Source organism: Caloenas nicobarica, chromosome 14 (assembly GCF_036013445.1).
Source record: "Caloenas nicobarica isolate bCalNic1 chromosome 14, bCalNic1.hap1, whole genome shotgun sequence".
NCBI lineage: Eukaryota > Metazoa > Chordata > Aves > Columbiformes > Columbidae > Caloenas > Caloenas nicobarica.
The window spans coordinates 16781423-16799110 of record NC_088258.1 but is presented as its reverse complement, the minus strand read 5'-3'; the positions used below and the strand labels follow the sequence as shown (position 1 = coordinate 16799110).

The 17688-nt window shown below is 38.9% G+C and overlaps 1 protein-coding gene across 5 annotated transcripts in view; it reads right to left on the bottom strand.

Moving 5' to 3' along the window:
- PARN (poly(A)-specific ribonuclease) overlaps positions 1-17688 on the bottom strand; it is a 58578-nt gene that overhangs the window by 24067 nt on the left and 16823 nt on the right. For 4 of the 5 annotated variants that reach the window (XM_065644563.1, XM_065644561.1, XM_065644564.1 and 1 more), the window contains 4 exons: positions 16780-16890; positions 16625-16694; positions 10730-10785; positions 6389-6475 (listed from right to left, as the gene is read on the bottom strand). In XM_065644563.1, coding sequence (XP_065500635.1) covers positions 6389-6475; positions 10730-10785; positions 16625-16694; positions 16780-16890 — 324 coding nt within the window. The remainder of the gene's footprint in view (positions 1-6388; positions 6476-10729; positions 10786-16624; positions 16695-16779; positions 16891-17688) is intronic. The other variant, XM_065644562.1, reaches the window with a different exon arrangement.

Below are 17688 nucleotides of genomic sequence, written 5' to 3'. Positions count from 1 at the left end.
CTAAAAGAGCTCATAATGGAGCAAAAGCAAAGGAAAGGATTCCTGTTCAGACACAAGGTCTTGTTATAGCCCCAAATCCTTTTACACCGCCCATAGACATCTAAGTGCTTTACTGTTTGTACAATTCAGATATTGAAAATTGGTGCAATTTTTTTTCAGGCAGACCAGGAAATCAAGTTACAGATAATATCTCACCACCATTTAACCTGCAGACATTACGAGGCCGAAAACAAGGATGCAAAATGGCTTAAAATGTATTTTATTTTCAGATGTTTCATTTATTTCAATCTAATTTAGCCTACAGGTTACAAAGTTATAGAAATCTCTTCAGAAATCCAGCTAGATAAGCAGATTTTCTAATTATAATAAATAAAAGCCTAGGTAGATTTAGCTTACATGCTATACATTTGAGTAGCCAGATGTTTAGGACTAAGTGATAATAATTTTGATCATTGCCAAAACCATAATTAATTCAGTGTGGTTTCTGACATTTCGCTGTACTAAAGGGCTAAGGCTGCTATTAAGAAGAGCCTATGCTGAGAAGTCAGACATCAGAACTTCTTTAAACACTTCGTAGGGCAAATAAATGTAATTCTAGTAGCTCAGTCTTCGAAGAACACAGCTCTGTGCTGCCCATGGGTGAGGTCTTTGCCGGAGAGAAAACATGCTCCGGGCAGGACACTTCGCATTTCACAACACAGGAAAAGCTCGAGTTGATTTATGATTGCAACTCAAAATTGAGGTGCATTTGGTAGGACCCTGCCACTGAACCTCCTTGAAAGATTAGAAACTGCCGCACAAATTAACACCGATAAGTTATCGCTCTGACTTTCTGTCAGTATCACATCCTCCTTTTTTGCATTACTAACTACAAAACAGTGAAAACAATCATTTGAGCCATCTGAGACCATACTCTTCTGTAATCCTCTGGCATGAAAGTGCCGTCTACATTCTGTCCCTTTCCCACACACATAGTTGAATAATTCCATATCTACCCTGAACAGACCAAAAATTAGATCAGAAAGAAAACTTCTCCTGAACATCTTGCAATTGTGCCCTTAGCGTAAAATATTAAAGAGGATCACCGATGGACTACGATCTCCTGGAAGAGATCAGCTACTATTCAAATGGCCTTCAGTGCCCATATTTTCACTAAGTACCAATTAAAAATAAACAATAAAAATCCAACCTACTGATGGCACATCATTTCAGTATCATATACTTATTCATTGCTGCAGAAAAGCTGCTGCACTCTGAATGACTTTGGTATTTTAAGTAATTGAGGGTTTCAATACCTGCCAACATATGCTGCCTTTATACTCAGATTTATACATTTTAAACATATAATTTTAAGAACAAGTCAAACATTAAACAGTGGACACTGAGCTGCAATCAGAAGAGAACTGCGACAAATGCTCTGATGCAATTCTACATGCTTAAAAGATGCTCTTCTCACTCTACGTCACATTTCATTATTATTAAGAAATAAGAATTTAAGAGAGATGAGATTTATAAATTAGCTCATTCAGTAATATTGCTAAGCACTCGGTAAATATTGTGCATTTCAAAAGTATGGTGAAAGGGCAATAAAGCTTTGAAAAGCAAATCCATCTGCGCCTGAAGTACAATCTTTAGCAATCAACACAGCCGCGTGCCAGCTCACTGCAGGCTAATCCAAATAGACCATAGACAGCAATAAAATAGAATACCAGCTCTAGAGAAGTAAAACAGAAGATTTCTTTCTCTGTACTTCTAGAACAGATCAAATGGCTTCAGTACTTTGAAGGACACCAGCGTCCGCCTGTCTGACCCCGTGTCCATTTGCTGCTGCACGCACTGACAGACAACAGCCCCTCCTACAAAAAGGGTAACGCCAAGCGAAGAATCATCAAGAGAAATCAAATATCTTCACCCAAATAGGAGCAGATGAAAATCTGGTGTGTTGCTTCTGCGAGGAAGGTGCAAACGTGGTTTTTTTCTATAAATAAATGTGGAAATTCTCTCTATATAAACACAAACATGCAAACATTAACATCCACAGAATAAAATGATACTGACGGATCATGTCAGTCAAACAGGTTTTCCTTCAGTTTTTATACCACAGTGTCCAAAGGGATGGAAAGGCTTCTGGATAAGAGACTAAGTAAAGCAGGACTCAGCCTTCAAAAGAAAATTCTAAGGAAGATACCTATACATGTCTAAGTGGAAGATATGAGAACATAAACTATTTGAAAGACGCACAGACGCGTTTCACTATTTTATTCTAAAACAGCTAAGGGACATCTAATAAAATACAAAGATACTTTAAAACCAAAAGAACTTTTCACATAGTACTTAATTGCGGCTAGGGTTAGTGCTGCAGATGACAAGAATCTATATGAGATTAAGAATTATTTGAGGCTGGTGTACAGAAAGGTGCGGAAGGCTCCAACTAAAAGATGCAAGAATGGGCTCCAGCTCCTGCATCCCTGAGTCACACGCTGTGAGGGGCAGGAAAGCTGGTTTGCTTTGCCTCTCTTCTTATGCACTTCCTAAACACTTGTTCGTGACAATTAAACACTTAGCATAGGTATTAGGACTATATGGACCTTCACATCACTAAAAAAGTTTATTAGTATATTCTACTTTCTTACAATTAAAAAAACCAAGCCACATTGACACCATGATAGAATAGCTAACAGTTTCAGGACACTGACTGCATCAGACAACAGAAATAGTTGAAGCTTTTGGTCTATGAGCAAGGGTTGAAGCATATATTAATATTAAACACAAACAACGTTTTCCTGGTGAATAATTGAGAAGGGTTAACAGAGTTTCCACCTTTCTGGCAGGAAGACAGGGTGCACAGAAAGCAAGAACGGCTGAAAGCAACCTTGGCACGAGAAGGAGGAGGAAAGGCCAGAAATGGACAGAGAAAAATAGAATAATTTTTTTTAAAAAAGAGAAAAAAAGCGCCCCCCCGAAACAAAACAAACAACAACAACAAAAAAACCACAAACAAACAAAAATCAACACTCAAAGCTCACATATCTACATGAACATGAGCTCAAGAGAACACTTAATATATATACTGTGAGCTAGAAGCTTTGCTTAAACTAGATTGCTCACCCTTAAGAGGGACATTTTTCAAGCTCTATTTTTTTTTTTTTTTTTAAGCAAAGTGAGTTTGCAGTTTGTTCTGAGCAAACAGTGAGGTTGCAGTACAGCACTTAACAGGACAGATATCACAGCGTATGGAACTTGTAAAGGAGTCTCAAAAATGTAATTAAGAGTCACTTGAAATTCACCTGTATAGTAGCTTGGACTACAAGAACAAGATTTAAATACACAAAGGACTGGTTACATTTTAAAAGTAGTTTATACACCTTCAAGATCACTACGAATCCATGAATCACATCAGCGTTCAACTCCCTGTGAAAGACTCTCACAAAATACAACACGTATGTTTAACTGCACTCGGAAAAAATTTAAGTAGTAGTTTTTATAATACTTTGATAGTGCTTTAATTAAAGCCCAAAGACATTAATTGAAGTGAAGGCTATAAACAAAAGCTGTATTCCAGCAGATATTATTTGAACACCTTTGTATTTCACATGAGCACGACCAAATAAACTATGCAAATTTAAGAATTTGAAGAAAGTATTTTAAGCGACTCCGCAGCACTGCAAGTACTTGTGCAGTGAAACCACATTCACCCATGAGACCCGAAAAACCTCCTGCAGGAACAGGTGTTCCCTGGTGCGGCTGCAGGACGGGGGGGACGCGGGAGTCACAATTGATTTTTAATTCAGATAAAAGCTTAATTCAAAAAAAATTTTGTTTAACTGGTGTAATAAATCAGGATAATTCACATCTGTTACTGCCTGGGCTTCGGGCAAATCACTTCAGCTCACGTTGTGCCGTACTCTGACTCTCCGTCCAGCTACAACTGCAAAAGCACGAGTACTCCTAGAATTTTGGAAAGAGCAATCTGCAGTTTAAACTGTTTAGAGATATCACAGCAATAAGACCTAAAACAAAACAGAGATTAAGTCCTACCCAAATACCAGGAGATTGTAAATCCAGATATGAAAATACTCCGCTCTGAGACCTGGGGAAGTGAGTGAAAGGGGAATTTCCAGCTGGAACGGTATTTTGTGACGTGTAGGTGTGACCCCTGGCGGCAGCGATCTGGGCTTGCGTTCCACACCAACACTGACCGGCCAGAGTTGATAAGAGAGGAAAAATGATACGGCTGAGTCTAAAAGCGTGCTGAAACGACGTCCAAACTGTGTTGTTTCTTACCCCGTAAGAGCAAATCTCGAAGAATCTCCGCAACTTTCTGCATTCTCACATTCTAGATTTCCCGGTTGGGAATGTTAAATGCTATCCAGCATTACACTGGCATCACACTGCAGGACAGATCACAACGTCAGAAGGAACTGAATGCATTTTATACAGGTCCAGAGACCCTGTGCAGACTAACGAGCCACAAGAGAAGAGCAGTATCATTCTGTGAAGCAGTGCGGTGACCCAGAGCACACACAGATGTAACAAAGCTGAGCACACCGAGGAACGTCCATCCTTTTCCTGGTGATTAAACGTCCTTACGGATACCAGAGCAGTTATTTCTGTGGAGGTTGGGTTCAGGTTTGCCCTGAATCCGTTTGCCACACTACAGACTCTGACTTAAGTCATTAAGTGTGGTGCATGGCAAGCAAGAGAATGAGACGAAACAGTGCCAAGTTGTGCCCGGGGAGGTGTAGATTGGATATTAGCAACAATTTTTTCTCTGAAACGGTTATTAAGCATTGGAACAGGCTGCCCAGGGCAGTGGTGGAGTCACCATCCCTGGGGGTGTCTAACAGATGTATAGATGAGGTTCTTAGGGACGGGGGTTAGGGGTGGGCCTGGCATGATCAGGTTAATGTGATGATCTTAAAGGTCTTTTCCAACCCAAACGATTCTCTGATTCTACTACTTTGAAACAACGGCAGTGCACTGATCAAGCACCAGCTCAAATATCTCTTCATTCGCTTGTCTCTGAAAGGTCCGTTTTGTAAGAGTCCCAGCTAGTCACTCATCTGCTTAAAAACACGTATAAAAATACAGAGTTTTTACAGTGATTACACTCCAACTGACAAAACTGATATTGGGACTTGGAGTAAGACTGGGGGCAGGAAAATTATAGCGCCAAGCAGAAAATTTTTAGGAATAGGGAAATTACAAATTCAGTCACACATGCTCTGCTTAATGCTGCCAAGACTAATGTAATGTAAAGAAATTATTTTATTCTTTTTAAACGAGAAAGCAACCCTCCCCAATAAACACTTGGTAAAAAGATTCCTTTTTTTTTTTTTTAAGCAATTAAATTAAAGCAATTATTACAGAATTTGAGGAAGGCAAGATGCATAAATGTCTATGATACGTAACATTTAATAAGCTACTTTTAATAACGTATTGTTAGTATTGCGAGCAAATATTTCTGGAAAATAATGCAAAAAATTATTTTAATAAGAGATTTAATTTTTGGTTTACATTAAATATTTAAGAAATGGAAAGAAGTTACCCCTTTGGGGGAAAAAAAATAATTTTTCTGGGGCACTTTTAAAAAATTACTTGCAAGCCCAGAAGATCTCTTTTGAAGCACTACCTAGCAATAAAAAACTAGAAACCAATCTGCAATAAAAATCTTGGAAATAACATCCACCACAGGGCTGTATGAAAGATCATTCTAGTTCTGATTTAGGGATTAGGGATGCAAAGCGTAACTGCCGATTTCTGCTGCAGCAGTCAGGTCTCGGGACATCCCTGTCAGTTCATTAGGATCTCCACGTCCTTACGTTATAGACTAACACCCAGTAGAGGAACAACAGGGCTACTAGTCTGCAGTTATTAGATGACTTTTTTTTGTTTCTTCTGACTCGGATGGTGTTCACAATCTTGAAATCAAATTGCCCATTTTCAAGCTTGCTTGCTGAGCCTCCCATTAATTAGCATCTGGCGTTAAGCAGACTGCAGGAGGAAACTTATTCCTAAAACCCTGACCTGCCTTTCACACTAACCCCCATTCCCTTTACCCACCTATAAACTCTCACCTCCTCCCAGGAGAGGCTGTAAATAAAACGATCAAAGGCCCACGATATTCAACAAGCACCATATACAAAGATTTCTAAAGAGCAGCTCGTAAGTGCAGACATTTGCAACACATCAGTACAAAGAACATCCAGAGGACACCATTCAAAAATAACCGAAGGCGATTAATCATTACCTATACTAGAGTAAATTTGCATCCACAGATTAAAAATAACAAGCAAAACCAGAGGTACTTGCTAATGACAGACTTGAAAAACAAAACCAAACCAAACCCCAAACAAACATATTAGGCAGGATAGACTATATCACTCACCAAAGGCACTGAAAAGCTGGTAAAGGTCACTAGTCTTCCACTCTTTGGGAAAAGTAACATGAAGAACATGATCTCGTTTTGGCTGCACTGCGAAACAAAAATAAGAGTCACTACTGGTATCTTTAGAATATCTAAGATGGTCACGTAGGGTTGTTTTTCTAGTAAGAAAAGAGGCCAAGATCTATATCAGGCACCAATGAAATGTACCTGCAGTTATGCATGAAGTAGACACAGTAAATCCCACTGGCTCTGTAAGAACCTGAAACAGCATCACATGCAGTGGGAGCTGCCCACAAATCCAGACCTTCGCATCCTTTGTGCCAAGATCAAGGACGAAACTAAAAACCAACAGCCTCTTCATTCTCCAGCTCGAGCTTTAAAAAATTCTTAACAATAATTAAATGTGACCATTCTTCTGTCAATAAAAACGTACTGTGAAACAACGATCAATTCACTTTTCAGAGAACATTAGGGACAAGCTAGAATGTACACACTGACAGACTTTTTTTTAAATTAAAAACTATGTCAAAAAATAGCATAGAAAGGCCAACATGTAAAGAAGAAGTGCAAAAGAAGTCTTCGGTGTACACTGAAAGTTATTCGGAGTTTTGTGAATTAGAGAGAGAGAATCCAAGTCACAAAGTGCCGGACACGGTGAGGGTACAGCAGGAATGGTCACTGTCTGTCTGCCCCGTTACACGTCCCACCTGCACATCTGCTCTTGGGCACCATGGGAGGCAGGAGATCGACAGGAGGGACTTTTGCCTTCACCCAGGAAAGATCATTTGTACATAAGAAATCACCACAATATACATGCAACTGAAGTTCCTTTTGTTGGACACATGAGCTTTTAGAAGCCATGAATTCCTATCATATTTTAAAAAGAAGCAAGTGGACTACTATATTTTGCGGTGCAAAGATACTGAAATATTTTTCATTTTCATATGAAACGATTAACATGTCATTAAGTGAGCCTCTCCACAGGTATCTGCGGAGATTTCTGGTTTTATGCATGACACATTGCTGTATCTTCCCTTGTCTTTTTATGTCTGATGTTAGACAGAGGCTGAACCATTCAAGTGGAGTATTCCGCTTTGTTAAAGTAACTCAAGGGTTAACTACACACAGCTTTCTATGATCAGATCTTAACCTGACCGCACAGACGCACTCCTGGGAAGAACCTCCCTCTTCTGTGGGTACAGAGATATAGGGACTGACTTTCACCTCAGTGAATTACCCTCCTGAATTCCCTTGTGATACAAACTTTTCTTGTTTCGATCTCCTTTGCTTTCAGCATTGAAATAGGAGAGTTTTTCACGGAGGATCTCGTTCATGGAGCACATGTGTCCAAAATCAGACCATCAACCACTCGTTATTGCTACATCCGACTTTCCGGGGTACTTGACCCCATCATACAAGGCAAACGTGTTGGGATCTTTGCCACATTTGGTTAAGATGCAACTTTGCGCTGTTTACTGATCAAAGCCTTGCGGAGTGCTAATTTCATAAATACAGCTAAGCATTAGCAATTACTACAATTCAGTTATGACTAGTAATTACAGTAAGCAGCAGTGTCTCAGCCTGGTATGTGCTTTAGAGAAGAAAGCACATTTGTTTCTAGGTGTAAATCTGTTCCACAAATAAGGCTTCAATTTTGCACAAACTTGAGAACTGCAGCTTTCAACAGCTACTGTGTTTCCTGAATAGACAGAACAGATTTTTATGTGCTTTGGTTTTAAGCCTCTCCATCCCTGCCCAAAGGATTAATGGTAATGGAATTTTTATTCCCAAATAATTTTTTAACATCTTGCGTAAACTCAACAGAACACAACAGTTACACAGAGGCCTCTAAAGCTCAAGTTCCTAACCAAAACATGTCACGAAAATAGGACAGATTTCCAAACGCCCTCTCTTCTTCCAAGGAACAGATTGCAGCAATTATATTAAAATACAAAAAAAAAAAAAAAAAAAAATCTTCACAGAAGCATCAATATGCCTGTACCAACAGTAAAAATAAGACAGAAATAATACAGTTGTAACTCAGCATCTCGTAAGTGAAATACTGAACGCTTAATGAAACCAGAGGAAAATAAGTTGCATAAGTTTTGGTTTGAGTTGCTACTTGTTCTGCTCTGCATAAGTGAAGAACCTAGTTTTTCAGCTGCGAAAAACCAGTAGACCAGGACATGACCCTGTGTTAAGTTGCAACATGGTGTCTAATTAGTTGGTCAGCAGAACCCATGCAGCTTAGAAGGAGGTAATTTTTTCATCTGTCTGATCATATCGGCCGAAATAAATTGAAATTGGAGACAGGTATGCAGGAATACAGCCTTTTCCAGATAAAACTGTTAACTGAAGGTGTTAGAGAAGCCAGCCTCCAGCCAGTGGTGATTTGCTTGTACGTGCTTTTTTGCGGAAAACAAGCCAGGTTAGCATGTGTTCATAAGAAACTCTCTGTTAACACATCACGGGTTTGCATGAGCACCTGAGCCTCAGGGTGGATGGAGACACAAGCAGCAATCCCTTCATCAGCACATGTGAACTCTTGTTCCATAAATCTGCTACTTCAAAAACCAAAAAGAACACCAAATTTTTTAAGCACCAGAATTCAACTCTCGTGACACTACACAAGCCGAACACTCAAACCCCATGAGCTGGGTTAACAAGATCAATTCTCGGCTGCACAGCCCATTGAGCAGCCAGCAATTCCAAGGTTTATGGATCTGCAATCCAGTAGTGGAGAATTCTAACAACTCGAGTTCCAAATGTTCTAACAGCTGTTTTCCTATTGATTAGAGAGAAGAAACTACTCCTAACCCTCCAGTACGAGCTTATTCTGAAATTTGCTTTGCCTCTGTTAAACCTTTATCCCTTCTCCCTACTCAGGTGAGAAATATTTGGTTCATATTCTGCTTTGCAGTTATTTTGCGCAGCAACTTCGTTCTTTGTAAAGGAGTTTTTAATACACAGTAACAAAAGATGATGAAAGTCACTTTAACATACTCAATACTATTTGACCTGGCACATGTTACCAAACTCCATTATTTCTGGAAAAAAAGACTGCAAAAACTCCCCTACAGACAACAACAACCAGAGAGCTTCTTCAACCCACAGGAGCACTGAAATCTCAGAATGGAAACAGAAGTTTCTAAAGCAGCCAGCCAAACATGCCACCCTGGATGCACTTTTCATTTTGAAGCTTAGAAAATCTCCCTTGTGCTGTAACATCTCCATCAGTCTGTTCCACAGGAGCGGCTTTCAGATAAGAGAGATTTTCAGAGGCAGACTTTTTTGGCAACTCTTCTTGGCTAAGTACCAGAACAACCCCGTAAGCCGGCTGGCAAATGGAAGAAGCATCTTTACAGCTGAGTAGCTTTGGCAGCGTCTCAATGACCCCAAGTATTTATCCATTCTTCCACTTAGGATCAAACAGTTGGGGAAAGAAGTATGCAACATAATTAGATAACAGCTACTATTAAACTAGCATCTAACAAAGGGTCATCCTCCAGTCAGACTTTTTCGATGCATGGAGTGGGAAATGTCTTCACACCAATATTGCTTCTGGATGGGTATTATTTTTAAGACATTCATGTATCTGACTGCACGGTATAAAATTAAGCTTTCATCTAGTTGAGAATCAGACTGACCTCCAGGGCTTTGCATTTTCCTAAGTCAAGACATCAGTGGTAACACTCATCTGATGTTTTCTCCCTCATAGGACCTTTATATTGGTAAAATCCGTCTTCATTTAAACGTATTAGCAACTTAATACAGCCCCAGGTCCGTAGCCTGAAATAACTTAAAATGTAAAAATATTTCAAGTAATATTTTTCCGTCTATGTAACCATAATCTCACAGGGCAAAAGAATTCTGATGTTTTGACTGAAGTAAGGTTCCACTGCACGCAAATCGTGAAGGAAAGCAGCCAGAAGATGTTCAGAACCATTTGCTATTTGCTAGTTTGGATCCTGTATTCACTGCTGGGGTGAGGGCAGAGGGGGAAAAAGTGTTAAGACCCCACTTGTAAGGGTACGTATGAATAGTGACTCAAAATAACCATAAAGCTGTTAACTTCAAACTCTATTATATTTAGTTACAATAGTTTAATCTCTTCTAGTCGATCCCATTTATAATAAAGATTCTCAGGTCAAATTTGAAGAACTTATGGCTTTACTATTTTATTCCAAATAAAGGGGATGTTTGGATCATTTGGTAAGTGGCTAATAAGTTAAACACAGCTGATGTCCCATGCTTTAGATACATGACGATTCATCTTTACACTTGCTTCTCCGGGAAATTTGTCAGAATGGTAGTAAGTTTACAATGAAATAAGCTACTTACAGTCTGGTCCTTCCAAATTGAGGTACGGTATGTCCATTACTCTCATAAGAAATAGCCTGAAGCAAAATAGAAAAACACCATTAGCAAATTTCTGCCTAAGACCCTTTAATAACCTTTCCTTTCCATGGTTTATTTAGATGTTGCTTCTGAAGAAACAGAATTAATCATCCTAATGATTTCTTAGGCTGTATTAAAATGGACCTTCTAATTAAGTCCAATCCACCATCTAACTATCTAGATTAAAAAGTTACTTGGCATCATGCTAGTTATTTTACTGATTCAACAGAACAAGAAGCCCCACACTGTTACTGCTGAAAACACTTATAGCAAGTGGGGAAATGACCATTTAGAAAGTAGCAGCTCTGCGCAGTAAGAGCCACTTACACAGTGGATAGTTCAAAAGCTGTCGTTCTAAATACACATCCCCGCTTCCTGAGAGCTGCACCGTGCTTTTAGATAGAACGGATCTGAAAACCCTAAAACTGCCAAAGCCATCACGACACTTCAGTGGAGATAACCAGGATGAGTCCTTTGCCCTTTAACATGGAACTGAAGAGCTTCTCAAAACATTCATGAAATGCTTTCAACAAAAGCTCATGTGCAGCTCTTAAAACAATTTACTCCAAAGTAAGTAGCCTAAAACTGTCAGAAGATGATACCTTCAAAAAGCTTCTAAAATGCTTATCAGATTACAGTTACGGTATTCGACTAAGTAATATCTGACCTAAACAGCTGATAAAAACATTCTAAGCGTGCGGAGTGATCTGCAATTCCCCTCCATACCACACTCACTGTTAGTTTTTTAAAGTTTGAATATTACATCATTATGGTTACTTATGTCACTGAAAAGTCTACTGGAATGCAGGTGATAACTTGGTTTTACTATAAATACTCAGAAGGAAAAAAACCAAACCAAACAACACTGAGGAGAAAATGGACCAAGCTAGAGGGTCTTGAGAGCACTGACCCCAGCTCTGATACTCACTGTCCCATCTAATTTCTCCTCCCGAGTCTCAGGAATACCCGGTACAACATGCACCGTGTCCCCCTGAGCACTGCAGGACCCAAAAGGAATTTCATCAATAAAAATCAGAAACATCAGCATCAATTAACCTTAGAAACTTCAACAATTCCAGCACAGCACTGAGTAATGAAGATATTTTACAAAGGAGCCAGAGTTACTTATGTGTAGCCTCAGGTGCCCCACTCTATAGCCTTGGCTTCATTATCACTATCACTCTGAACGGGACAGGGGTGACACCTGGAAGACAAATCCACCTTCAGAACACAAGGAAACAGAGAAAAAATGTCCTTACTCTGACATCTCCTAGAGATCCAGGGTAATACTGACCGGATGTGCAGCACTATTGCTCAAAAAAGAAACAAAAAATAATCATCCACCCAAAAAACAACAGCCAGGAGAGCCAGTGATCGGGCCACAAGGGCGTATTTTTGAGATTAAAGGGAGGGAGAATATGAAGAGGGAGTGTGGGACACATTTCCGAGGGGGAACAGCAGGAGGCGACTGTTCCATCTCTGGTGGAAGACGTTGCGCAGGGTCGGATCGCCAGACAGCACCTGGCCGGGCAGAGAAGAACCCGCAGCTCTGGGCTCTGGGCTCTGCTGCTGAGCTGGGCTTTACTGCAGGCTCAGTTCCATTGATTACCTATGATTTGTGTTCACGTCTTCATGTGAAATACTGACAAGGTCACTGTTAGTAGGAGGCGCAGCCGTCTTCAGACTCTAGTGCAGGGGATAAGCAAAGCCTAAATATACAGTATTTCACCTAGTTAGTAAAAACAGTTTAGTCTTCACTGCATGAAGATTGTCTGTCATCTAGGCAGGACAGCAAAGGTTAAAAAAACCCCAGAAAATAAAAAAATTTAAACTGCAGATTTGGTTTAAGTCGAGTCATCTGAAGAAAAAGCTTTCACACAATTCTTGGAAGCGGCTACTTTTTAAGGTACTCAAATAACTAGTTTACTTTCCTAGGTAGCAATTTCAATCAACTTCGTCTTTATCTTTATGAAAATACAACAAAAACTTCTGGTGAGAATACTAGTTAAGCTGCCCTCCTCCAGGTTTTATCAGGGAGAGGAAAACAATACAGTGGCCAACAGCAAGAACAGACTTATGCCAAAAAATGCATTTAACCAAGATCAGTATTTTATCCCCTGAGACAAATCCTACATTTATTTGTTTGGTCAAAGTGCTATTTCTCTAAACAGTACATACACACACACTATAAAGATGGTATAAATACTGACCTTAATATTAAGTGCACGTGAAGTGTGTTAAAGCAATAACTGCATCTTGTAGCACTAACTTACATCACACAGATTATGAACACTGAGTTATAGCATAATCCATAATTCAGTATCCATAATTATGGTTGTAGGATTCCTCACCTATCTGCAGAAAATTTGAACTAATAAGGTTGTTCTACTTTATATTAAATTAGCTAGATTTGTGAGGTTGTAGCTATGACATTGCTTTTCACTACATTCATTCACAATTACTGAAAAGCTATACTGACCAATCTAAAAAATGCTATTTCCCACACAAATTTTGGCTTCTAATATCCCTCTGTATGAAAAAAATATATTTCTAAGATAACATTTATTTCTAAAGGCCATCATGCTATTCAGCTTGATAAAACATGGTGGGTTTATTTCTGTACACCCCTTCTACCCCCTGCCTCCAGCTACATCAAAAGAAAAAAAAAAGCAAACAAACCGAACACCACCAACATTCAAACAACCCAAAGGGATCCAAAATGAAGTTGTCATTGAAAGTTTGGGAGGGGCTTGTAGGTGGGAGCAGGGAGATATAGAAGAAGAGATGTTGCTCTAAACAGGTCAAAAAACTTCAAATTCCGCAGCATATAAGACAGCATAGCATTCGAACTATACAAGTAAGAGTTTAGGTATTACAGAAAAATGAGTCCCACCATCTCACCTCCTGAGTGTTCACCAAGGATTACTCACAGCAGATTGTTCACACGAACATGATTTTTCAAAGGTGTTGTATACACAATTAAGCATAAAGATTACAGAAATGCATCTCTGGAATGTGTGGCTTATTGAGTTGTTTATCATATAAATTACTGCATTATGCCTAAAAGAGCCAAACAACCCTAAGGGAAAGTCTGTTTTTAATCAGTTCCACTCTTATAAGAAGTTGAAACCGAAGATTTGACCTATGTTCATCATTAACCTATATGAACATGAACCTATATGGTGGCCGGCGCTCTTAAGAGGCAAGCCAGAAGTTCCATAACTTTGCTGACATAATGGAAGAAGTCAAAATAACTACTGAAACAAGTTTGTAAAAATCAAAGCCTGATTTTTCAGTTTTAAATTTACTCCCTCTATTCATATTAGCAATGCCTATTCAAACAAAACATTTCCAAAATCCTATTAGTCACACCAATCACATAAAAGTATAATCTCCAAACTGTATTTAAATATTAACACCTACTATTGTAAAATCTTGAAATTAAAGACTTTATAAGCAACCCAAAGAATAATAAAGTGGTCTGCTTTAAAGAACATTTTCAGGACTATCTTGATAATAGTTCAAACTGAGAACATTGCTTCTAAATAACTGCCTTATAATAAACTTTGTTCCGCTTCTTTCAGGAGAAGCTTTTGTGACAGATAGTATAACTTGCATTTGTTTAGCTTACTGTTTGCATGTTGTAGTTTGTGTTTTGCTTGAAGAACATGACTACAGCACCAAGGAAAAGGTTTCCTTGCTCTGACTGCTGCCCACAGGATCAGGTAGGACTTCTGGAGGAAGGAGGAAGAGAGTTTTTCTTCTCCCCAGGAGGAAGAGGGGATGCTCAGCTAGGGAAAGCTGCTAGACCACAAACTAGAAAAAACTACGTGCAGCAGGAAGCTGGCAGCCCTGAGCATTCTTGCAAAAAAGCCCCAGAAGCAACATACGTACTAGGGACCTAAGATATTATAACTGGAAATTCCTCAAGCCCTGGATGCTACTTACAGGTGCTGAACAGACCAAGTGCTGGAAACAGAGATTGGGCTGCAAGGACATACTGAACAGAGCAAAAGGCTCGTTGATTTAAATAGCCAACAGCTCTGACTTCTGACAGGTATTTGAGTTGTCTTATTCTGGTTTTTTATTTTGCACTATAGCAAAAAAAAAAAAAAACACAACACAACCCAACTTTAAAAAGACAAGTATTTGCCTGCTCACTGTAAGAAAAAGGTGAGGCAGCCTCAGCTCCAAGCTCTGACCAAGGTGAGGTCACAGATGTTAGTTAGAATACAGCAAAGCTTCACAGCCTTCCAACTTTCCATGATTTAAAAGTTAATATATAGCTTTTCTGAAACAAGAGACTACAAGTTCTGAGTAATGACAGAATGGATAAACTTACTTTCTTGTAAACAGTAATCTTCAGCCCTTGCTTAAAAAATGGAATTAAAAAAAAAAAAAAAGCAGCACTGTTCTCCCTACAATTTTATGTTAACCTTCCCTTTCATTACAGTTAGGCAGTGTTAACTCTGAAGCCAGAACACACACGGCAAGTTTTGTCTCAAAACTTGGAAATGTTTCTGAGAGAGAAATGCCACATTTGAAATATACAATTACCTTGAAAAGCTTAAATTTAACCTATTATTGTGACAGTTTTAGGAGCTTCAGTTTGTACTCATCACAGGTATGTATCTCTAGAAAGAACTGAAACCATTTTGGTTAATGATTTTAAAAACAACCCCCTCAACTGGCATCTCCTTATTGGCAAATGTGTGTGTGCTGGTGTTACAGAAATCAGCCCTATGATAAATCCCGTCCTAAAACCAAACTATGCTGATTAATTCTATCATCACCTTCACATCCAAATCAAGTAGTCACTGCGGGTCCCCGTTCAATCTAAGGAACGTACACACAATTTGTAACATCTGCTAGAACATACCTCATGCCTTAGTGTCAAGAGAATCACCTGATTGCTGTCACTATAGCTATTTGGTTTCCAGACCACTAAAAGCTGAATGCCATTGATCACTATTATTCCCTCATTTCTGTGGGCCATCTGAAGCTAAAATAATTAATTTTGCCAGCTCCTATATGATAGAGTTTTAAAGGATGGATTTTCTCCTGAATTTAAACAAACAGACTAAAGTACTAGCTGCTTTTTAATATCCTTTCCTGTTATGTGACAGGTTATACTGTCGTTAGAAGCTTCAGAAGGTAAAAATCTGCAGATTAAATATGCAAAGAATCAAATCTGTGCATAAAGACTTTTGGATTTCTCAAGTCTTACTTCAATTTGTTCAAATAATTTGCATGAAATTCCAATTCAAAAGCAAAATACTAATTGCAGCACCATCCCATTAACTACCAATCATATCTGTTTATTACACCTTCTTAAAAATGTGTTACTTGATAACGTTAACACAACAGCTTTGTGTTATTTGGATTGATATTACACTAGGAGTATTTTAGTTTTTCCAGACTGTTTGGAGTACTTGGTTTTAACTATCAACAGTTTCTGACAGTGTCCTACAATGTAAAGAACACCTGAGCAGCTTTTCTTCAGTTCCACTACTCCCAAAGCTTACTCCAGAAATAATTCTCTAAATTGTAAACATATTCTCAACACTGGCATGGAGAAGGCCTTAAAGCAGCTCAGGTACTCTTTTAAGCGTCCTTTCAGAAGTCAGCAGGAAGTAAACCGTTCTCTCCAAAAGACAAGGTATTTACTTTACAAACTCTGGCCCCTTTGCAGCATTACTAGTGTGAACTAGAAAGCCAATCAAAACCGAAGTGTAAAGAAAAATGCAGTTAGCCATTGCTTCTGAGGCTAGAGGTGCGTATTCTAAGGCTAGTGTGGTACTTCCACGTGTTCGCAGGGCTTTTAATACAGCTACTTACTTGTTAAAAAAAGGTTCAATGAGTTCTGATCTAGCAGACACGTGGTTTTTCGGAGGACTGAGGAATGAACCTGATGAACGAAGAAGAAATTCCACATGTAATAAGCAGCTACAGACAGAACTAAGGAGAAGGTTTGAAAAAGCCTGCACAGATACCCAGGAAATTCGCCATGGAGATGAAGCACAGCCCAGTAATGTAAGCGTCGTATCCTGCTTCGTGAAGCTGTTCGGAAGCTGTATCGTAACTTGGAAACCCCTCTGCACTTTCTGAGGAGAAAAGATAATTTGTAAAGACATTATCACAGAAGTTAAAGACAGCCCTGTGTGTTTACCCACATGCTTATTTTGTCAAACCATGATTTGGGTAAGTTTACATGATTTTTCAGAGCTTCTGAAATATCAAAAGTTCTGAAAAAAGTACAGTTTTGATTTGTATTTTTAAATAAGAATAGGCTTCTAGGACAGAAACTCCTTCATATTGAAAAGCTATTAATCCACAGAACTAATTAGCTAAAATAGAGTATTAATTCTAACACAATTACAGCACGAGTCCCCATAGAGCAGGTTTTTTCCTGACTGTCTTGCATTTAAAAGGACACTCAGGCTAATTGAAAACTCTGCTATTAGCCATCCAGTTGACCTATGGACAGACTTTTCAAGGTATTTAAATGAAGACGATGGAGCTAAGTAATTAAAGGATGTATTTATTGACAACTTTATCAACAATCATGCTTGGCGTTTACGTGAAGACCTTCAGAAGTATTCCTTGAATCACCTCTGAAAGAGGAAACCTTAATAGGTGCTTCTCTGAAGAGAAGTGTGTAAGTCTCAATAACAGAGAAATATGTGCACGTCACACTTTTTTCTTTATCATTTATATTTTGCCCACTCCCAGCATCAAAGTCATTTCACCTCCGTAGCCAGCTTCTCAACCTCTAGGAAGCTGGTTCCTTTTCCTCTAGAAGTTATATTGAGAACAGGACTGGAAGAATAAAATTAACTGTTTAAAAAGCCAGAATCGTGACCCTTACATTAAGGTACAGACTGGCAAGTGAACTCTGTAAT